Raw genomic sequence first — 23,677 nt, 5'->3', positions numbered from 1 at the left:
TCTCTACGCTGATGATATCTGTAAACAAGTGCAGTTGTCTGGTTATCAGTTGATATTATAGTCATCTCTGATGTTTTATTTTCTTTTTCTTCTTTAGCTGATCCGAAAGAAGGCGTGGGGTATTTTTCTGCAGAATGCCAGATGAAAGAAAACATAACAGTACTTTGTCTGACTCCAGTAATATTACGCCGGAGCGGAGGAGAGCTCTGATCCTCTCACCGGAGATCAAACGTGACAGCCGTCAGGTATGGCCATGCATTAAGCAATATAGTGGTGTTTACAGTGCTATACAGTCGAGCTGTTCGATATTGGAAAATGTAACATTGTGGCATGTATATATATATATATATATATATATATATATATATATATATATATATATATATATATATATATATATATATCACCAGATGACTTAATATCTCTATTTGGAAAGAATTTATAATGTTAGCTCAATATGGATGATTCTGCAGTGGGAGTGCTTCTCCATAAAATTTAATAAACAACATATATAACATCTCTAACATTTTGGGGTCCCACGACACATTTTCGTTGTTGTTTGTGCTACTTGCAGTGCGTTTCTGTATTTGCATGTGTTGTATTTCATGCACATATTCAGTCAAAGATTGGGGAATTTGCATCTAAAAAAAAAATCTACTAAACAATGTCTAAACTTTTTGCGGTCCCCTGCTACATCTTCACTGTGGTCTGTGCTATATGCATTGCATTTCTGTATTTGCATGTTATTAATATTTTCATGCATAACAATCTATAAATATAATCAAGAAAAAATATGCAATTGAAATAAAGTGTTTTATCATTTCCAGAATCTAACAGTATTCAAGTACAGTAACTGAAAAATCAAAATTTTAATTATTTAATTAAATGAATAATATTTAAGGTCACAAATCATACATTTTCTTATCCCTGAATGTGTGTGTTTTTTTTTAAAGCATTCTGCAATCGCAGGCATCAAAAACACATGCAACAGATCAATTATGATACAAACTCAACATTGCATATTCTGCAATATAACTATTGCGAGTGATCACATTGTGAAATCAATGCTGAAATGATATTTTGTGCAGCCCTACTATACAGTATATTCATATTTGTGACCCAGGACCTCAAAACCAGTCATAGGCGTCTTTTGTTGGAAATTAAGATAAATGCATCATAAGAAAGTTAAATAAATAAGCTTGCATGTATAATTCAGTTAGACAAAGACAATATATACTGAGATACAACCATTTAAAATTCTGGATTCTGAGGGTTCAATAATTCTAAATAGTTTGAAAATCTAAAAAAGGCTTTAAAAATCCTTTAAGTTTTACAAATTAGGTTCTTAGCATTCACATTACCAATTTAAAACATTGAGTTTTAATATATTTACAGTAGAACATTTACAAAATATCTTAATGGAACATGATTTTTCAATTTCTAAACATTTTTGGCATAAAAAGAAAAAAGATCATTGATATACAGTTGAAGTCAGAATTATTAGCCCCCCTGTTTATTTGTTTCCCCAATTTCTGTTTAACAGAGAGAAGATTTTTTTTCAACACATTTCTAAACATAATTGTGTTAATAACTCATTTCTAATAACTGATTTATTTTATCTTTGCCATGAAGACAGTAAATAATATTTGACTATATATTCTTCGAGACACTTCTATACAGCTTAAAGTGACATTTAAAAGCTTAACTAGGTTAATTAGGTTAACTAGGCATGTTAGGGTAATTAGGCAAGTCGTTGTGTAACGATGGTTTGTTCTGTAGACTATCAAAAAAATATAGCTTAGAGGGGCTAATAATTTTGACCTTAAAATGTTTTTAAAATTTTAATTTTTAAAACTGCTTTTATTCTAGCTGAAATAAAATAAATAAGACTTCCTCCAGAAGAAAAAATATTATCAGACATAATATTGAAAATGAAAATGTCCTTGCTCTGTTAAATATCATTTGGGAAATATAAAAAAATGAAATAGAAATTCAAATGGGGTTTAATAGTTCTGGTTTCAACTGTAACTCTGCAAATTTGTGGTTCTGGGAAACATATGTGAAAACCATCTTTCTATGTGTCCCAGACTGAATGCCCTTATAAGATTGCCAGGAGAGGTTCTGCAGCCGAGGATGAGTGTGTGGAGACAGAGATGTCTAAAGATCGGAAAAGCAACAATAAGGTGACTATGTGATGTTCATATCATGCATCATTTCTTGTATATGTCTTGTATATTGTCTTGTTCTAATAAGAACTACACTTGAAACATTCGGAAATCTAGTTATAAGCGAAAAATCTTATAACTAGAATTAATTTGTCACATTTATTTTTATAAAATGTGGGCTGTGATTATTTAATAAAATACAAAATGTAATGGTATGTATATTTGCATAGCATATTTATTGTGTATCATTGTATGGTGGAGGATTATATGGGCTGATGGAGGGTTATGACCTTGCTTCAATGTCATCTAAAAGATGGTGCTCACTGACAGTATAGTATCACCATCACTATACTGGAGCAGTAGAACCTACACAGAGTGCAGGTAGAGCATCCCCTGCTGGCTTCTCTAACACCACTTCCAACAGCAACCTAGTTTTCCTATGTGGTCTCCCATCCAGGTACTAGACTGGCAACCATTGTTGGGCTGCAGGCTTGTTTGATCACTCTTCATGCCAGATAAAAAAGATCTAGTCCCAGAAACAAGATTTTGTCAGAAAATGTCTTTTTTTTTTTGCTATTTAGACAAGTAAGCAGAGCTGCCCAATACCCAAACCTGTTAACCACTATTCAACTGAATAAGTCTTCTATCAATATAGCAGTTGACTGAGAAAGTAAGAGAGGAGCAGAAGCAGGAGACGAAGTAATGATGATAAAGAAAGAGCAGAGTATTTGAACAATCTTAGTTGCTTATGATAAATCCAGCAGGTGTTATTATACCACAAGCAACACCAATGGAAATTACTGTTTCACAACATTGTCCAGAGACAATACAGACCTTCAATTGGAGACATTCTCTTATCTCTGAAACTCTCTTATTCTCTTAACTTTGAAAACAAGAGTCGCTTGAATCCACACAGCCATAAGATTATAACAATATGGGAAAAATAAAAGAATAATGAAACAATAATTATAGGAGAATAATAATAATAAAATTTAAAAACAAAATAATTCATTAACTTATGATCTATAAAATGATATAATCCTAACTATATAAATGACGAATGATCATATGATTAAATAAAACAATTAAATGAAGAATAAATGAATATAAACAAGTGAAAATAAAACAACACAAATGGTTGCTTTCTTGAAGCAACACACATAAGCTTGCTACAAGGATTCTCAGATCCTTAGTTAGATTCTTTAGGGTGATATGGCTGTGAACATGTGTTCAATGAAAAAATATGCTTATCATAATGACAGTTCTTTAACACCAGTTTCTATAGTTCATCAACTTAAGTGGATAGTTAAATGAAGAGTTCACCCAAAAAGTTTATAGTTAACTCACCTTTTTCTTGTTTCAAACCTTTATGATTTTATTTGTTAGAAACACAAAAGAAGATATTTTGAAAAATGCTGAAGACCTATAACCATTGACTTTCATAGTAGTTGCTTTTCCTACTATGAAATCAGTGGTTACAGTTGTCCAGCATTCTTTGAAATATTATATTTTGTGTTTAACGCAAGAAAGAATCTCATAAAAGTTTGAAACCACTTGAGGGTTGAGTAAATAGTGAGTACATTTTTATTTTTGGTTGAACTATTTAACCAAACTACTAAAGATCTATTTCTGTTATTATTTACTCACTCTCCACTTGTTCCAAATGATATTATTTTTTCTTCTGTTAAACACAAAGTTATATTAAATACTGGAAGCCATTAGTTACTGACTTTCATAGTGTTTGTTTTTCCCACTCTGGATGTCTTGCTGTTGGTTTCCAGCATTCTTCAAAATATCTTCTTTTGTGTTCAGCAGTGGAAATAAACTTATAAATATTTGGAATCAGTTGATTGTGTGTAAAAGGTAAGTAAGGCAATCTCTTTAAATATATGATCACCACACATTTAGTTAATTTGCGATTTTCCCCTTCATCTAGCACCTGAGATCTCTTAATGTTTTGGTAGTTTCTGAATGGCTTTATTTTCATTTTGTTAGATCCACTGGACACAGCTGGCCTCAAATGGTACATCCTCCCAGTTATCTCCCAAATCAACAAAAAAGAGCAATCAAGAACTTACAATATTGCAGAAAATCCACAGGTAAAGCGATTGCACAATAATGGATTGATTCTACATGCACTGGCTGCTCTTCATCACTCACAGTAAACATTAGTCATGTAGTTGTGTGAACATATTATTGCACAGATTCACTAAACAGGTCATGTTTTTATGAGACTTCAGTGCTTCTCACTCATAGAATTTACTGGAGCCGGCCAGTTACATTAACTGCTGCCCAGTTATTTAATGGCCACCCAAGTATATTTATTGACACATTTTTACTATTATTAACATCCTTTTACACTTTTGTATCCATCCAATATAACCAAATTTCCACAATCGAGTGTCACTTCCTTTGCAGACCCACAGAGATGCGCCTTTTTGGGACTTAAAAAGTTCATCCGGCCCGGGTTTATAAATCTTCTAAAATGTCTAGGATTGAACTTTTGCTTTTGCTTTCTAAAGCTTGAATGCTATTTTGCATTACTTTTTGTTTATTAAAGACTACTTTTCATTTGCTTTACAACTGACAGCGCGCACAGCCGCAAAACCAAGAGAAAAACTAAATATTAGATTCCTTAATCTAAACGATTTTGAAAAACTTTACTATATTCTCGGAGAGGATGAAATGATGTTTAAATTGGCTGCAAAATATACACCATTAGTGGTTAATCAACACATTTGCCTTATTTAAAAAATCAACAAGTTTTATTCTTGTACTTATGATACTTTTTAGAGATATTGTCTGTCATTTATTTTTCGTTTGCAGATTGTTTTATTAATTTTATAATATTAAAATATTACATAGACTTTTTTACTTTAACCCATTGAAAGGAAACAGTGTATAACAGTGTCATAATAAATAAAATCATTGTTAAATATTAAATGATGTTTTGTTTGTCGCGTATAGTTAAATATTTATGTGATGTGGGAAAATGGTGTGTTTCAATCCGGCTACCACCGCAGTTGTATTTCAAACCTTTGGGAAGCACTGGACTGTAATTGGCACTGATTAGAGTGGAGTGTTCTGCAGGGTGATTCTACTGACACTACATGCAAATGAAATAACACAGGCTATAAAATAACATTGAATATTGGTGTCAATACCATTAATCTGACTATTGCAAATCCTAGTAAATCATATTATATATTGTATCTTTTCAAAAGTGAGTTTAAATGAGTTTAAATGAGTTAAACTTAGATTTTTCACTAAAGGAGGGTTTTTATTGGCACAATCTGTAAATGATATTAGCTCTTTTGTAAAGTACTGTGTTGTTTTATTTCATTTTCTGAATTGTATCATTTTAAACCATACAGTTGTTTAACCACTTACTGTCAAGTACATATGTCTTATTTTATTTAATCTGTCATCATTGCAATTTTTGAGAAAAAATGCAAAAGTGTTTAACTGAATATTTTACACCTGTTTCCTGACAGAGGAAGTGATGCACTGAGCACACTGCATACTTATGTGTATTTGGAAATTTTGTCAGTTGTTATTTAGGGTACGCTTGGCCAGTACTGACAGAACTGAGATGGTTGGTCATATTTGAATTTAGCAACTCCTATGAAGATTGTGTTGTCCTATAATTTTAGGCTTTGTGGATGAAGTGAATACTACTGAGTTTGTCTTTTGGCCTGTTTATTCTACTTAAATTATCTGGGTGTATTGGGGCGGGAGTTTGCCTCATAAATGTTAGAATATATATACTCACATAGTTCAACTTGGGAAATCCTGTTTTGCACGATATGGTGCATATCTACACTCTACAAATAAACACTTGCTTATCATTTATGCACCATCTGTGCATGTTGACGCTCCTTGTTGCATATGCACGCTGCAAATGTGTTAACACTGCAAATGAGTCATTAGTTAACAAGCCAGTAAATAGCTGTGCAGCATTTACATAATTTGTCTATACTGTGTCTGTAGTGCTACAGTGTTTTAGGTAAATATAAGGGAAATATAATTGTTTGACATTTTCTCATTTGTTTTTACTTGGCAGAAGTGTTTGAGTAACAGCAGTATGATAAGTATGCTACCATGAACCACAAAACCAGGGTTAATATTTGAAATTGAGATTAATATGTCATCTGAAAGCTCAGTAAATAAGCTTTTCTTTTTATTTATGGTTGCTAGGATAGGATATAATTTACATTTATTTTTCAAATTAAAAGGTTAGAAAACCATATTACTAATTTAAATTAGGTTTTGATATATTGATGGTAGAAAATATAAAAAATATCTTGATGAACATGATCTTTACTTGATATTTCAATGAATTTTGTATTATTAAAGAAAAAACTATAATTTTAACCAATCCAATTGGCTACTGCTAAAAATATACCCTTGCAACATGTATATTTAACATGCATTTATTTTATTTATTTATTTACTTCCTACAGGAATCAAGTCAAGGTGGTATTAGAAGATGTCCTTCTTACAGAGCTCGGGCAGAGCTTGCTAAGGTGTAGCGGGCATACTTTCCAAAAGACAAACCAATCAGAAAGCAAAAAACGCAGCGATCAAACCTCAACACCCACACTAAAAAACAAGACAAGAACCAGTCTAACGAAAAGAGGAGAAACAAACTCTACTGAACCAAAAGCTACGTCACCATTCCATAATAACATTGAGTCAAAATCCAAATCACTGAACTCATCACAGAAACTCTTGGAGTCATCTGAACTATCAAGTAATTCTCGTTCACCCAGAGAAAGTGAATCACCACAGGCAGCTCTGATTAGTAAAGAGTCGCCTATACAGACCAGCTCATCTTCCTTTGAAGAGAATGAAGTCACACTTATTGAAGGATCTCTGCAGAATGAGGAAGTGCTTTCCGCTGTATGTGAATCTGTAATCAGCTCTTCGTCACCGGTAGAAACACGCCGACGCCCAAGAGAAAAAAAAGCAGATAGTGAAGTAAGATCTGTATGCACTTTTAAAAACACTCAACATTTCTTTTTTGTAGTAGTACGCATAAGCCAGAGCTTAATTTGTTTCTGCTGCCCCTTATCATAATGGCAAGCTAATAAATGATTGAATTTAAAGGGATAGTCACCCAAAAGTTAAAATGTACTTATCCTCAAGCTATCCTTTTTTTCTGCTAAACACAAAAGAAAATATTTTGAAGAAGGCTGAAAACCTGCAACCACTGACAGTCATAGGAGCAAAACAAAACAAAAAAAATTGTTATGGAAGTCATTGGTTACATGTTTCTAGCTTTCTTAAACATATTTCAACAAAAGAAAAAACCCCATAAAGGAGTATAATGAGTAAAGGGTGAGTAAATGAGGACAGACCTCTTTCACTACAGTATTTCAGCTTTTAATGGCTCTAATTTAAAAGACCAGTTGTGCAGATGTAGTGTATCAATATATTAAAGATAGGTGACAGAAGGATATTTGTAATGTTACAAATGTTTTTTTTTTTTTTTTGTCAAAGATTGTTCCTTAAGATATCATAAAAAATCCATTGGTTTACATATACACTAGGCAGCACAACTGTATTACTTCTATGATGGTAAGCAAAAAATTAACAGTTTAGTATTACCATTTTTTAATCCATTCAGCTCATGTCTGTGTCCGCAGTGCCTGACTTCCATCAATACAGTGGTCCCTCCTTATTCCTAATTACATTCTAAATATAACCTGCAATAGGTGAAATTCGCAAAGTAGTCAGCTTTATTTGCTATATTTGCTATTAATATATATGTTTTAAGGTGTAAAACCCCTCACTACACACTTTATACACTTTTCTCAGAGAGACATTAACATTTTCACACTTGTCTTTTGTTTAAATGCTGTCTAAGTTCAAATCTTAAAAAAAAAAAATTAGGAATAAGTCAAGTATTATGGAATGAAACCAAAGATCAAAACCATTTGATGCTCATATATTTATTCCATAATGGTGCTCTACAGCTGCACAACTTCTGGACATGCTAAATGAAGGTAGAAGTTCAACTTATTGTCTTCCTCTGCCTTTTGGGTGCAACTGCTGGTGCCTTTCGTGGTGCAGAATGTTTCGTCGATATTGTGGGGACAAAACTTGCAAACAGCACTTCAGAGTCACACTGCTAGCGATCAAAGATTTATGTAAATTAAATGCAATGTGTACTGGACAGGAGACACGGCACGGAGGAGATTGATTGATAGTGCTCTACAGCCAGTCAGGAGGCAGAACTCAATGCACTAATCAGGATGCAGAACACAATGCACTGTAGAAAAAAAGCATTTCAAATTGCATGAAAAATTGTGAAAAATGCGGAGCCGCGAGGATCCAATCAGGGGGATATTTTCAGGTGCTTCATAATATCATTGTTTCCACTGCAGCCATGGTACAGCAGCGTAGGTCCTTGATAATTATGCCAGAATGAGAGTATAGTTTTTAGCCACACTGGCCTAGAACCGTGTTTCCCAACCCTGTTCCTGGAGGCACACCAACAGTAGATATGTTTGATCTCTCCCTTATCTGACCCATTAAATTCAGATTTTGGAGCCTCTTATGTTCTTGTGAGTTGCTTCAAGCTATTTTCAAAGTATACCGTGGTTTGGAAAAGTCAGGGTTTTAAAACCGCAAAAATATTCTGCTTTACCGTTCCTAAGATATGTGTCAGATTTTTTAGGAAAACAGTATCTCCAGCAGAAAAGATATTCAAAAATGCTGTTTTAAACTGTAAAAGAAATCAGTCTTTTAGAAACTAATGAAGACAGCGGAAGTTAATGACTCATTTGAACTATTTAGGCTGACATGTTTACCACTTCAAAATATTTGAAATGGTTCTCAAAATAAAATGTTTTCTTCAGAAGGGGAAAAAGTTTTTAGTTTTTTTACCCAAACATTTAAAGGGCATATATTTTATAGCAGTAATTACAATACCATGAAACTGTGATATTTTTATGAAAGGTTATCATACTATAAGAATCATATACCGGTCCATGCCTTGTTGATTCATGGGTGTTTGATGAGGAAGAGGATGTGTACTGTTGGTTTGCTTTCAGGGACAGGGTTGTGAAACACGGTAGCAAATTTTCACATTTTCAAACAAATAGCAACTTTTCATTTCCATCTGTCTTAGTACACAATGTAACTACAAAAGAGTCCTAAATATGCTTTAAATTGTAAAATTATCGAAAGTCTTTGGTCATTTGGTAATAGAGCAAGATGCCAATGTCCTAATCCAATTCAATGATCTGTGCTAATCTACGCTAAAAGTGCTCCTGCCAGATCTGGAGATCGACTAATTTAATAAAAAAATGATTAAACTCACTTCAAACTGTATAGGAGTTTGTAAAATGAGCCTATTTTTATATAAAGTGTTCCATTAAAGAACTGATAAAAACTTTTATTAATCAATAAAATATATTAATTTTGCTGGTTTATGAAAACAAAATAAAAATATCCCTCTAGAACCTCCATAAGTGCTCCATTAATTATGATTTACATGAAAACATTACTATACTTTTATTGGACTATTTTATAGTTATATCTTTACTATGTCTTTCTACTTTGTTATACTGCTTTACTTTTGATTTTACAGCTTTTGTCCAATAAGAAAGAAAGGAGAGAATCACAAGAGAGCCCAAAGGATGCTGCAAAACATGAAGAAAATCACTTGTGTAGTAATGGAGAGCTGGTGCAGGAAGTGGAAGGGATGAGAGGAAGTGTGTTACGCCTCTCGGCAGGGACTGATTTTCAAATCCCAGTTAAAAGATGTCGCTTGGACAGCCTCTCAGAAGACCAGCTCCTGAACTCAGACCTCGCCTTTGACACTGCTGAGATACGGAGTTTCACCTTGGAGTCCTCTAATTTCAGCCAGGATGAAACTAGTAAGGGCTCACATTATTCAGCAATCATTTTTACTGATTGTTTAATTATTTTATTGTTAAGATTATTTTATGTTAAGGAAGGAATTCTAAGGGAATCATTTCTCTAATAATATTGCGCCGTCCTTTCAAGGATGGGTGTTTGTCATTGATCCAGTTTATCGGTATATTTTTATGGCAGCAAAGGCTAAAATGTCAAATAAACAATTAATTTATTTGTCAGGCAAACGTCCAACAGGGAGACCTAAAATCAAAGACAGTAGTTTCAACTGTAGCTGAGGTCCAAACAAATTGCTCATAAAAACATTTGACTAATTAGCTCTGACAGGACAATTCCCAGTACAGCATTTTAATTATTGCACAACATTGTGTGAAATATTAATAATTAGGGTTCATACAGTCGTGGAAAATCTGGAAGTCATGGAATTTTGACATGGCATTTTCCAGGCCTGGAAAAGTTTTGGAAGATCAGAAAAACCCACAAAGTTTTGGAAAAGTCATGGAAAACAGATATCTGTATACTTGAATATAAGTTATTTACTTATTTTCTGCCCTTGGCTAATCACATACTCTCACATTATTAGTGTAGTATAAGCATTATCTAAATCAATTTTACATAGATATAAATATACTAAATAGATTGCTGTGTGTTTTACGACATGCTGTAATAAATTTGAACATGCATTGTTTTTTTTTTTTTTGTTTACAATAAAAAAAATTTCATGAAAATTTACTTGAAAGTCTTGGAAAAAGCATGAAAAAACTCATGGAATTTTCATAGTAAAAATGTGTATTAACCCTGAATAATAATTATAAGACATTTTATTCTTGGCTTTTGGATGATCAGGTGACACTAAAGTTATTGCCAAAGGAATACATTACTTTTTAACATGTTAAAATAGAAGTTTACTAATATACAACAAATAAACTGTTAAAAGCAAACTGTTTAGCTCTGCTGTAAAAGTTTTTTTTTTTCAAATACTTCTGAAGAGATATTTTCAACACATATTTAAACAATATTTTATAATAACTAATTGGCAGATCTAATTTCTTTAGTCCTTGAAATGATGAGAGTACATTATATTTTACAAGTTATTTTAGCTTAAAGTGCAATTTGATGGCTTAATTTGGCAAGTTTGGTTAATTTTTTAATTTCTTAAATATTATTTTAAAATATTCCAGCTAAACTAAAAGATACTACATAAGACTTTCAACAGAAGAAAATGTATAATAGGAAATGCTGTGATTTATTTATTTATTTTGCTGTAAAATAAAGGAGGCTGTATATAATAAAACAACAAAACATTATTTTCCTTAATTTGTCTTTCTCCTCTTGTTCATACAAAAATTGCCTGGTTATTATTTGAAGAAATTTATCCTATTATTTTCTTGTTTAGTTGTTCTCTCCAGTGAAGAGGAAGATGAAGGAGAGGGAAGAGAAGAGACGAAAATCTCAGCCTTAAACATCCAGCCACCAGAGGGTACAAAAGACACAAATGTAGTAGATGAATCGACAACAGTTTATGAGCAGACCAAAAGTCCAGAGTCTAATTTAAGCATCACAGAGATGTCTGAAGAGGTGAGCATGGTTATCCACATGCTGCATTAAAATGCACTAAATAAGTACTTTATACATAGTTTATTTATATGTGATAAATGTCTAGCTTAATGAAAGGGGACTTGTTGTGATCAGACTCTGGTATTGATGTGCGTATCTGTGTTTTTGCTGTCAGGAATCTCAAGGTATTCCTCTACCGCTGTCCTCCCTTCACATGGGTGGAGTTAGTGCCAAATCCAGTGGCATTATGATGGTGAGAGAGATTTGTTTTTGAGAGGTTGTGGAGTGAGCAAATATATCTGAATCATTCTGAACAAAGCTATAGAGCTGTGGTTTACATTAGAGATGCACTAGTGAATCAGCTGCCAATGTGTGACCCTGGACCACAAAACAAGTCATAAGGGTCAATATATTTTGAAACTGAGTTTTTATCTGAACGATCAATAATAAAACATTAATGTGCGGTTTAAGAGCCAACAATAATTCGCTATTTGAAGATGTAAAATCTGAGGATTTAAAAAAAATAGAAAATTTTGAGAATGGACAGCAGTAATTATGTTTTGGTGTATTTATGCTAGGAAATCAAAAAAATGTGTTCATGTAACATTAACATCTTCGCTTGATATTAGGGCTGCACAATACTGGAAACATTTTAAATAGCGATATTTTGTTTTGCTGCGATTTCTATTGTGATATTAATAGAATATCACCAGATAGCTTGAATAGCTCTATTTGGAAAGAATTCATTAAATTTGACTGATTTGGGACTATTCTAAAAGATTATGGGAATTATTCTGGGTTCGTATTGGAAAGATAGAAGTGAAATATTTTACCTTACAGTATTCAGGTACAGAAATTGAATAACCAAGTGTAAAGTAACACTGTATAGTCTTCATTGTATAAATAATTCAATAAATATCTGTATAAGAGTTAGAATTTCTCATGCCTGAATATTTTAAACTTTGGTGTCTGAACATGCAAATAATAAACTTTCTCTCTATTATAGTTAAACTCTTCAATGAATCCAGAAATCTCTTGTTTCTAAACTGTGGCTCCTCCTAAAATATAATCCCAACATATAAACTCAACATTGCACTTCATGTGATGTGACTATTGCGGAATGCACATTGCGATATCGATGCTGAAACCATATATTGCGCATCCCTACTTGATATGCTTTCTTTTAATATAGAAAAATGGATAATTATGAACCATACAATGTATTGTACAAGCATTAATGGCATAATAGATGTAATTTATTCCTAATAATAAACCTGGACAACTTACAACTAGATTTTTGTGGTCTAAGGTCACATATTTGATATAACAAAACAAAACTTATTAATTATCTGAATGAAGGCGCTGAGAGCTGTAATGTCTATAAAATATTCTATAATTGGGTAAAATAATTACTTGGCCCAAACAAAATAAAATCTGCATAAATTATAGTTTGCTTAGTAAAATTATTATTATTATTATTATTATTATTATTATTATTATTATTATTATTAATATTATACTAGTAATAATATTATTGATAATGATAATATAGCTTTTTGAATGTAAATGTTTCATGTTCAATGAAAATGGTTTGAAAATGCAGCAATAAACTGTTTTGCATTTCTAAATAGTAAAACTTATATTTAACATGTTCAAAACACTAATCTGATTCAATAAAAGAGGTGTTAGTAAGACTAATCCCAGTATCAGAATTGGCCTATTCTTTAAATACAAAAATTTTGCATGTAAATAATTAAACAAATTTATGAAGAATGTTTTTGGATGCATGTCTGTTTCAGAGTGTTTTTTATACATTGCTTTTTAGATCACTCCATACAAGATCACATTTTCTTTGAAAGGTAAACGCATATTTTATAAGAACTGAATTACTCCGTATATACATTATAATATAGATTTAAAAAATCTTTACATTTGAGAGTTTTGTAAACTATTTTTTCCTCTTGTGGACTTGCAGGAAACTCTTCAGATTCTACAGTGAAAATTTCTTTGTCAGCGATTAATGTGTATAAATATAGCTTGTGGGAGGAGCATACATTATGGGGGTGTGATCTGGATAAGGACAATGAGGCCACACCCACTTCTCTACTCTTCCTTTGGCTATCTGATGCTCAGGCACACAAACTACACGATGATCTCTCTGTCCTTGAGTTAGGCACACGTCCAGGTCAGCTGCTCGTCTACATTATTAATATATTTAAAATGTCTTTTAAAAGCAATATTAGCCATCATTCTACAACATTCTGATCCTTCTTCACAAATGTTTTTTCTTTGTGTGTACACAGCTGAAAGCAGTACTTGTTTGTTGCTGTGTATGGCTGAACCTCTTTCTGGTATTGAGAGTGCGCTTTTGTGCTCTTTGTTGGACATTGTGGTTTCGAATCAGGGCAGCCCTGAACTTTATTGTACCTGCCTCACACAGTCAGACAGCCTGAATCTTCTGCAGAGCTCAGAGGAAACACACCTGCTCCAGCTACTGACACCCAAACCTGATGAGCAAACCAGTACCTCTGCACAGGTATAAATTCTAATATTTATATATCTTGCATGATTACCTTTTTAATTTTTTGTATTTTTGTTAGCACAAACTGCCATATTTAGAATTGGTCATCTATAAAAATGGATAAGTATTAAATAAAGCAATTTACAGTTAGATTAGTTTTGTGCTGCAGGGTCGCACATTTATCACCCAGTTTTTGATACATTTTAGGCTAATGCATGAAAAGATTGACATATCAAACCAATAATTTCTTAATTAACTGCATTAAAGCACTGGGAGGGTTAATGTCTATAAAGTAATCTGTAATTGGGTAAAGTATATACATAGCCAAAATAAAATTAAAGCTGCATAAATTATAGTGTGCCTAGCAAAATTAATAATAATAATAGTAATAATATCAATAATAATAATTATAATAATAATAGTAATGATCATAATAGTAATAATGATAACAAAAAATAGCCTTTCGAATGTATTTAAAAAGTTTCTTTCAATATTCATTAGAAATTATATGACAATGGAGCAAAAAACTAGCTATTATACATTTATAATTTATTAGTATTTTTTTGTTTATGTCAGTGTACTTAGTTGAAGTCAATCCCCCTTTAAAATGTTTTTTCTTTTTTTAAATATTTCGAAATGATGTTTAACAGAGCAAGGACATTTTCACAGTATGTCTGATAAACAACAATAAAAACATAAAACATTTTAATGTCAAAATTGTTTGCCCCTTTAAGCTATATATATATATATGTTTTTTTCAATAGTCAACAGAGCAAACCATCGTTATACAATAACTTGCCTAATTACCCTAACCTGCCTAGTTCAACTAATTAACCTTGTTAAGCCTTTAAAAGCTGTATAGAAGTGTCTTGAAAAATATCCAGTCAAACATTATATACTGTCATCATGGCAAAGATAAAACAAATCAGTTATTAGAAATGAGTTATTAAAACTATTGTGTTTAGAAATGTGTTGAAAAAAATCTTCTAATCTTCTCTCCATTAAACAGAAATTGGGGAAAAAATAAACAGGAGGGCTAATAATTTTGACCTGTGATTACATACAGACAAGTTTTTATAATTTATTCACTAAATAATTGTTTTCAGTCTCAGGATTCTGATGTTCAGCTGGAGCCAACCTATACGCTATGCCATAGAAGAGCTCAGGGTTCTTACAATGTTTTCTTGGCAGCTACACCAGGGGCAGAATGGACACCGTACAAACACTGTGGTCCAACACGCAGGTGAAAACATTGATTTTACTGTGATTAAAGGGATAGTTCAGCCTAAAATTAAAATTCTGTCATGATTTAATCATCCTCCACTTTTCCCAAACCTGTTTGGAAGCAACTGAATTCCATAGTTTAGTTTGTTTTGAATATAGATGTCAATGGTGTTTCTTTCCCAACATTCTTCAAAATATTTTGTTTGTGCTCAACAGAAGAAAAGTTTAGAACCAATCGATTGTGCATAAATGCTTTAAAAGTTTAGCTTTTGGCTTAACTATCCCTTTAATTGGGATTTAAAAAAAAAAACACTAGATACATTTTAGTTTAAAGACTTGGACTGCATCTGAAATCACATACTACTTGAGAAAGTGTTACATTTGAATTGAACGTTAGAAAATAGAATGAATGTAAGTAGTAATGGATTTTGGATGTACTATAAGTCATTATCACATGACCTACCCACGTCAGTTGTGTCGCTTTACTCCCATTCATGAATTCTCTCCTGTGGCATTATGTGTAGTGGCATGATAGTGTGGTGTTCATCGGATATTAATTCCTTACATTTACATAGCACATATCTGGACAATCAAAGCGCTTTACACATTTTTTTTGAGGGGAATCTCCTCATCCATCACCAGTGTACAGCATCCACATGGAAGCCATATTGTGCCAGACCGCACACCAGCTGATGGAGAGGAGACAGGAATGAGCCAGTTATGATATGGGGATGGTTAGGAGACCATAATGGGCAGGGGCCAGTAGGCAAACTTGGCCAGGTTGGCGGGGTTAAACCACTTTTCTTTTCAAAGGACTCCCTGGAATTTTTAATGACCACAGAGAGTCAGGACTTCAGTTTAACATCTCATCCGAAAAATGGCGCTCACTAAGCAGTATAGAGTCCCCATCAATATACTGGGGTGTTAAGACACACACTGGTTGAGCACCTCCTGTTGACCTTACTACTTCTATGAATTTTGACATACCACTCAGTTTGCTCGTTTTTAGTATACTATATAGTATAATATGTAATATAGTATATACTATATATAGTATAGTATGTAATTTCGGATGCAGCCGCAGTTTAAAAAACATTTCATAGAATTTTAATTTAGAACTTTCCGAACAATAGCATAGTGTCCTTTGAGAATCAGTAAAACAGACCCTTTTTTCCTCCTAATTTAATGCTGTTCAACTGTGTATAGATTAATTCAGTTCCCTCCACCACCCTCGAAAGGAGCCCTTACAGTTACGACAGAGGACCTGGAGTGTTTAGACAGTGGCGAGTTTCTTAATGATGTCATCATCGACTTCTACCTCAAGTAAGAGAACTAAAGCTTAATGACACATTGGAGAGGTAAGAAATGGGTGTTTTGACCACCAGCATAAAGTGTGGTCTAATTTGCAACTTGGTCTAGAATAGAAACATTTTTGTAGGTGCATAAAATGTCTTTGTCAAATCTGTAATGTTTTTTAACTGCCTAAATCTGAAATCAGTACAATGCTAAAAAAAACAAAACAAAAAAAACATATGATTTACTTACTACTAAGAGTCGTATCCAATACTCTTTAAACATTTCATACCTGCAAACTGATGATGTAAATTATGTGTTTCTTCACAGGTATCTTCTGGTGCAGAAGGCCCCACAAGCATCTGTGGCCAGATCTCATATTTTCAGCAGTTTCTTCTATAAACAGCTCACACGCAGAGACAACGCTAATGAAGACAGCACAAGCACACCGTGAGTATTTGACACGCAGCACACGCTTCACTTCATATATAGCCCTCACACAACACTAATACTCACTTCTCATTGTTACAAATGCTTTTTGATCATAAGTCTTATATTTATATGCTGGATTTGTGCCATCAGAGCTCAGGTTAGAAGGCATCAGCGTGTGAGAACATGGACTCGTCATGTAGACATCTTTGAGAAAGACTTCCTCTTCGTGCCTGTCAATCAAGAGTAAGTATTTGATACATTAATATAGAGTTTTGAAATAGATTTTATTTTTGAGGACCAGTGATTTAGATCTATAATTATTATATATAGCCAGCTAAGGGTGTACTCACACTAGGTACAGTTGCCTTACACCGTGCCGAAGCGCGCTTCCCTCTCCCCCCACAGTCTGCACTAACATTGTATTTTACCTTCCGAGCTAAAGCATGCTTACATTATCGATAATGCGACAGGAAGAAAAGCACTCTCGCTCACAACAGGACATTGCTTTAGTTATATTGTTTTGTATTATTTTTAGTCATTTGGGATGCAGTGACACACAGTTAAATCTTTGCATTTTCAATAAACTATGACAGTTTGTGTTCATTGAAAAGTAAGTATGATTAATAAATCCATATAAAATGAGTACCTTAGAAGTGATGTCAGGTCTTCAGTTTCGGGCTCAGGCGCGCTTTGCACAGCTCAACATAGCTGCTCTCTGGCACACCTCCTCCAACCGAAGTAGAGCTGGCCAACTAAACCGCACCAGAGTTCAATTTGGAGCATTCACGCTTGTTAAAGAACTGGGAAACACGTTTGGACATGGTTCGGATAGCCTGGTGTAAGTTTCAGTTCAGTTTTTACTAGTCCTGGATTTTAGGAACTTTAAAGGTAGTTCTACTTTAAATGCTTTTTGTCATCATTGTATCTTTTGCTGCACAGTTAAACTGCTCCAGAAAAAGTTATGTTCTGGTTTACAGGTCAAAAAAAGATTGAACCAATCAAATGTGAGCACAATGACACATCTCTGATGCAATAAATACACTCCTCTAGAATCTCTTGCTCTAAATTTAAGGTCACTAAATAGTAAAACCTTTTAATGATAATGGTGATTATTTACTATGATTATGTTAGTTGATTAATTATGTAATTATTGTCGTCACAATCATTTGCACAATAGCAGTTTTAGTTTAATACCTTTTTTGTTTAATTATATTTAAAGCTTTATTTAAATCAACAATTTAAAGATTTATTTTTTAATCAGGAGATAAAGCTTTGAAAAAAAGATTACACATGAGCTCAGATTTTTTAGTCTCTTTTATAGCTTTGTTACCAATTACTTGCACTAATAAAGTAAACTCTTTTCATCTTGCTCTATTAATGTTTCTAAATTTTCACACTTTTAATCTTTTAGTTTTTGCTTATGACTTTCTCTGACTCTCTTATGAGAAGTCAATTACATCATCTTTTGCTAAATTTACACAACATGGTTAAAATGACCCAATTCCGATGTATTTTTTTTATCTTATGTGGCACAGATGGGATATGGCCCTTGTACATTTAAGCAGGAAAAAAATCACATGGATTCTAATTTACTCGAATCAGATTCAGGCCTTGTTCATATGTGCAATTGTATGTAATATGAATCAGATCCGTGCCCTCGTGTCTGCAGTGTAAGCAAGTAGATCGGATTTTTACCTGTCAATAGTCGTGTGTCTTTAAAACTGCAGCGAATGATGTCAACTCTGACACTTTCATTTCAGAACAGACTTTAGTCTTTAGTTAGTAGTTGGTTGAGTCCCAACCAAACCTTAAATCTTATATACTAGGACAAAAAAAGCTTTTATACTGTCATGTAGCACAAGTATTTAAATATATAAAAGCTCATATTTTGGTTTTTAGAGTCTCTAACAACAGGCTCATATGCATGCAAGGTCAAAAACACTTTCATTGTCTTATAATATGTGTGTGTGTGTGTGTGTGTGTGTGTGTGTGTGTGTGTGTGTATGTGTATATATATATAATATTTATTTTTATTTTTTTACCTAATTATCCTAATGACTCCCATAGGATTCATTCAGCGATCAATTTGTTCCCAAACCCCTCCGGTGCGTGAGGGTAATCTGCTGTGATTGTTCCGATGACCCAGTCTGTTGTAATTGGTTGACTGGGTTTACCGCAAGACAGAGAGAAACGCCCACCACCGCTATGAAGTATTAGAGAATATGTCAGAGCCCAATGCAGGAATGCAGTAAAGCAATGCAGTTAAACACCAGCGTATTGCTCTACTCTTAAACCTAACCCCAATAATAACGACGACACACATTCAGCATCAATACACTCAATGGCAAATGTTTAAACTTTTTTGAAAATTGATTGCGCCGCATTTATTGGAACAGCTGATGGTGGCCATAGCAAAAACAAACGGCCTGAGAGTTAACCTGAGAGATACAGTACAAACACTGATGTATAATACATACATGAATCTAAGCCATGTGGGGTGAATGCAACTCATGACAAATAATTAAACACACAAAATTTAGCAAACTACACAAAACAAGGCAACAATTTTAATCCGGATTAATTTTACTCATTTCGTTAACATTTTATGATTCGGAAGAAAAAGAAACTGGTCCATAAGAACTGTAACAGTTACTGACAAAGTCCCTGTCAAAGTTTGACAAAGTCCCATACATAATAGTCTCTGCTGCTCCTTCCTTTAATAGCAAATGGCATACAAGTCCTGGATTGCAGTGTTGGTCATTGTATCAAAAATCTGAAAAATAATAGGAACAAACACAGCACTAGGTTGGCTATACTGTAGTATTTTTGTAAAAATGAACTTTAACCCTTTATTCCCCACAGCTGAATCTCTGTCTGCCAGTGATTGTCATCTTTGTGTCATGATCAGTCCCGTGATCCCACTCGCTTTGCTAGTGTCTAAAGGGAAAGGCACTTTCATATTTTAACGGATCTGGAACTACATATTTGGTGTTGTATCGTATCAACGTTGACTCATTCAAGCCAAAGGTTCGAACTCAACACGATTATTTTATTTTACTCTGAGTTGACTAGTTTGTTAAAGATTCAATAGTTTTAAACACGATGCAGATTTAAACCTCAGCTGGATGTTTTTATTCACTTAGTGCTGTGTTACACATTGTATCAGGGCTGGAAATTGCACCCGAAATTTAATCTATGCGATCTCATAATATATTTGGGAGCATTTGTGGGACTGCATTTGATGCTTGTAGTGTTCTAAAAACATGTTGAATCACTCTTCCCTGCCGATATATTGGTTAATTTTAGCTGTCAATCACTCACGGCTTTCTGCTGTCAGATGACAGGGAGTTTTTGTGACTGCGGGAAATGCAAACAGCTGATAAGTGAAAAGTCCACAGGTTTGCAAATCCACCTAAAGTTACAAATAATGGCGCCGATGACAGCGATCATGTGAATTTTGATCCACCAGCCGAGATAAGTCGAGTGTTTTTGGAGAAGGTGCCTGAATCTCAGTGCGTTGCATTCACTGCGTGTTCAGCGCAAATGTCCGCTAATTGTGAAATCTAACACTGTACACATCATCCCCGAAGTAGCTTGCCTTTACTAAGTTTAAACTGAATCTGAGCTTTTAAAATGACACAAACCCAAACTTAAACCTTTAAAGAGTGGTAGAAGTGAGACTTTACTTACTTTCTTTTGTCCATTCTTCCTTGAGATGTATATTATTTTTCTATTTAGTTGTTAATTGTTAGTTGTAAGCTTTCAACATTGAATTGAATAATTTATTATAATCTTGCGTTTGTTTTGTAGCAGAAATATTATTTGTTAAATTGACATGCAATAACAATAGGACAAAATAAATATTTCTTACTGCAATGCTTCATTTGTGTTTGATGCAAACTATAGATTTATTTTACATGAAGTGAAAGTAGGACTTTTTATAGCACATAACTCACATCCAAGCACATTCAAGGCAGCATGATAAAGAGAAATGTAGTTCATTGTTAGTATAATTGTCATCATCGTCATCATTAATTTTTTTACAGTTATTAGACATTTATTTTGGAATTATTGCACAAATATCAATAAGTCATTACAGATTAGTTAGATAGTTTTCCAATAAAATAAATCCATTAATATACAATTTGCAGTGGTGCTCATTCATTTTTGCTGTGTGTTTCTAATTTTTTTCTGGTGCTTCTAAACATTTGAAGTTTGGAGCACCAGTGCTACCAAGTAAAAAAGTGAATATTGAGCCCTGTGTATGGAAGCTCATTTTCAAAAACCCATAATAGGGGTTCTTTAAAGATGTGAATGAGAAAGTGCGAGTACAACATCCGCCACGTAAACAATATAAAACTATTGCATACAAATGTGCAATAAAAAATGAAACCCTGCAAACAGATTAAATAGAGGAATGGAGTTAAAACATTTATTATCAGCTGTCAGTCAGCGCCCGCTCTTTTTTCCCCTTTTTTTTCTGTTCATTGCACCTTTTGCCTTGTATACTATAAATGCAAACAATCCGATATGAGTCACTTTTAAAAGATGATGTAAGTTGGTCATCAAACAATTTGATAGTCACAAAATCAATTTTGACCATCAAGATTATTATTATTATAAAATCTGCTGTGTAAATGCAGTCAAAGTTTTAACAGAGCAAGTTGAAGATCAGCATCATGATACCAACAAAATCTGATTGTGCTTGTTTGGTTTTGTCAACTCATAACTACATGAAGAAAATTCAGTTCTGTCGTTGAGACATTTGAGGCAGTTTATGAGAAGTGCATACTTTGGAGTGAACTTTGCTGAAGGTTTTTATCCACAAACATCAACTTAATACGCTAAAAGATGTGTAAAAAGCATAATAGGACCTCCTTAACTCACTAGATTATGTTTATTAGTTTGTGTTGGCTTTTATACATACAGTATTATGCAACCTGTGAATATATTTATTTATTTTTACTAGTAAGTTATATCATGAGTGGTGTTTGTTTCAGAGCTCACTGGTACCTGGTGGTGATCTGTTTCCCGGGGTTAGAAGATCCACAGTATGTAAAGCGGGATGACAGTGCCTCAGTGCAGGGCAATGGAGGTGAGGATGTGGGTGAGTCAGAGAATGAGACCCAGGGAGACCATAGATCCAACAGTGATGAGGACAAAAGCACAGGTAGGATGGTTCGAAATGAATTGTAATTCTACTAGAAATTTACTAATGCATATTGCTGTAAGTGTTGATTCATTATCTTTTGTTCTTGATCTAGATGACAGTCGTATAAAATCAAGCACATCCCTTCGTCAGCCTGTAAGTCCTATTAGGTCCCCTAGTCAGAAGTCTTTGATTTAGTTTAATATCATTGGATTGCATTTGATTAGCTTATTATTATTATTATTATAATTATTATTAGATTGTGATTTTTATTGTAGACAGATAATACACATTAACAACAGAATCTTGTGCTTCTGGCTGTGTAGGATTGTACAGAAAATACCTGCAAGAAAGATGTTGTGTTGAAAAGGTATGTGTGTTCTAAGTTTTCTTAAGGTGGGAATTTAGATTATGTAAGTAAAGTCAGTAAGTAAGTAATAAGACTATTAAACAACAGCCATTCTTGTGGAAATTTGTGAATATATATTTTTGATCTATTTCAAAGTTGACTACTGTGTGTTTTTGTGTGTTTCAAACAAATTTAGTCAAAAAGTCAAAATTATTAGTCCCCTATATATACATTTTTAGATTGTCTACAGAATAAACCACTGTTATCAAATAACTTGCCAAATTATCCTATAATAATTGGTTGGTCTAGTATTATATATATATAAATACATTAGGAGTGTAACGGATCACGGTTGATTCATGATTTGTACTGATCATAACCCACGGTTTGGAAGACATGTGACCCGCGGAATAATATATTTTTTGCTTGTAGATCAATCCTAAATTTGTAACAATTGCAGAGAGATTGCCTCTAGTGTTATTTAAATCACATGTGTGAAAGCATTTAGGCTTTCCTGTAAAATATAATGATGGCGCAAGAAGTTGTGGTAGGTTATGCGGGATGTGGTGGGTTTCTTAGAAGGTGTTGGTTATTAATTTGTGGGTTATTAAAGATGTTTTCTGTCACGACTTGTTTAGCCTGTATTAATGCATTTAGTGTAAGCTGCATGATTAATCATTAAAAGATCAGGATCATCTCAACAACCACGCAACACAAATTGTAAATGATGGTGATTTGCATATGTTTATTAATCCTGCGAATCTCTGCATTCAAATCTGTGCTTAAAAAACACAAAAATCCAGAAAGAGATTGTGAAACTGAGAAATAACACATAAGTACTGGGATAACAGTTTATAGTTTAGATAAAACCATGATGTTGTACTGATGTTTATGGTAAAGATTAAAATCAAATGTATTTCATTTGACGATCAAAAATGAAAGTTGTAGGTAGCAATTACATTATGTAACCAATAACCAGCCATCAAAAATATGCCACTAAATAATTCTTCAAAAATGATCCATTTAGCAATGAAACATGACATTTTATGAGTGAATAACTAAATCATTTATTAATAATGAGACCAATAGGTTGTCCAAATTAT

General features: G+C 33.3%; 1 protein-coding gene across 6 annotated transcripts in view; it reads left to right on the top strand.

Annotated features, from left to right (window-relative positions):
* Nucleotides 1–23,677, top strand: part of si:dkey-100n23.3 — a 30,154-nt gene that overhangs the window by 4,827 nt on the left and 1,650 nt on the right. For 3 of the 6 annotated variants that reach the window (XM_005167770.6, XM_005167771.6, XM_021478984.3), the window contains 17 exons: nt 98–245; nt 2,088–2,183; nt 4,161–4,264; nt 6,629–7,145; nt 9,763–10,051; nt 11,446–11,627; nt 11,782–11,859; nt 13,432–13,465; nt 13,582–13,791; nt 13,910–14,142; nt 15,234–15,370; nt 16,558–16,674; nt 16,975–17,094; nt 17,227–17,319; nt 22,077–22,246; nt 22,341–22,381; nt 22,552–22,595. In XM_005167770.6, coding sequence (XP_005167827.1) covers nt 135–245; nt 2,088–2,183; nt 4,161–4,264; nt 6,629–7,145; nt 9,763–10,051; nt 11,446–11,627; nt 11,782–11,859; nt 13,432–13,465; nt 13,582–13,791; nt 13,910–14,142; nt 15,234–15,370; nt 16,558–16,674; nt 16,975–17,094; nt 17,227–17,319; nt 22,077–22,246; nt 22,341–22,381; nt 22,552–22,595 — 2,576 coding nt within the window. In that variant the 5' untranslated portion in view covers nt 98–134. The remainder of the gene's footprint in view (nt 1–97; nt 246–2,087; nt 2,184–4,160; nt 4,265–6,628; nt 7,146–9,762; nt 10,052–11,445; nt 11,628–11,781; nt 11,860–13,431; nt 13,466–13,581; nt 13,792–13,909; nt 14,143–15,233; nt 15,371–16,557; nt 16,675–16,974; nt 17,095–17,226; nt 17,320–22,076; nt 22,247–22,340; nt 22,382–22,551; nt 22,596–23,677) is intronic. The other 3 variants (XM_068223648.2, XM_073912816.1, XM_073912817.1) reach the window with 1 other exon arrangement.

Source organism: Danio rerio, chromosome 9, assembly GCF_049306965.1.
Source record: "Danio rerio strain Tuebingen ecotype United States chromosome 9, GRCz12tu, whole genome shotgun sequence".
In the NCBI taxonomy this organism is placed as follows: Eukaryota; Metazoa; Chordata; class Actinopteri; order Cypriniformes; family Danionidae; genus Danio; species Danio rerio.
This window is presented reverse-complemented; position numbering and strand designations above follow the sequence as displayed.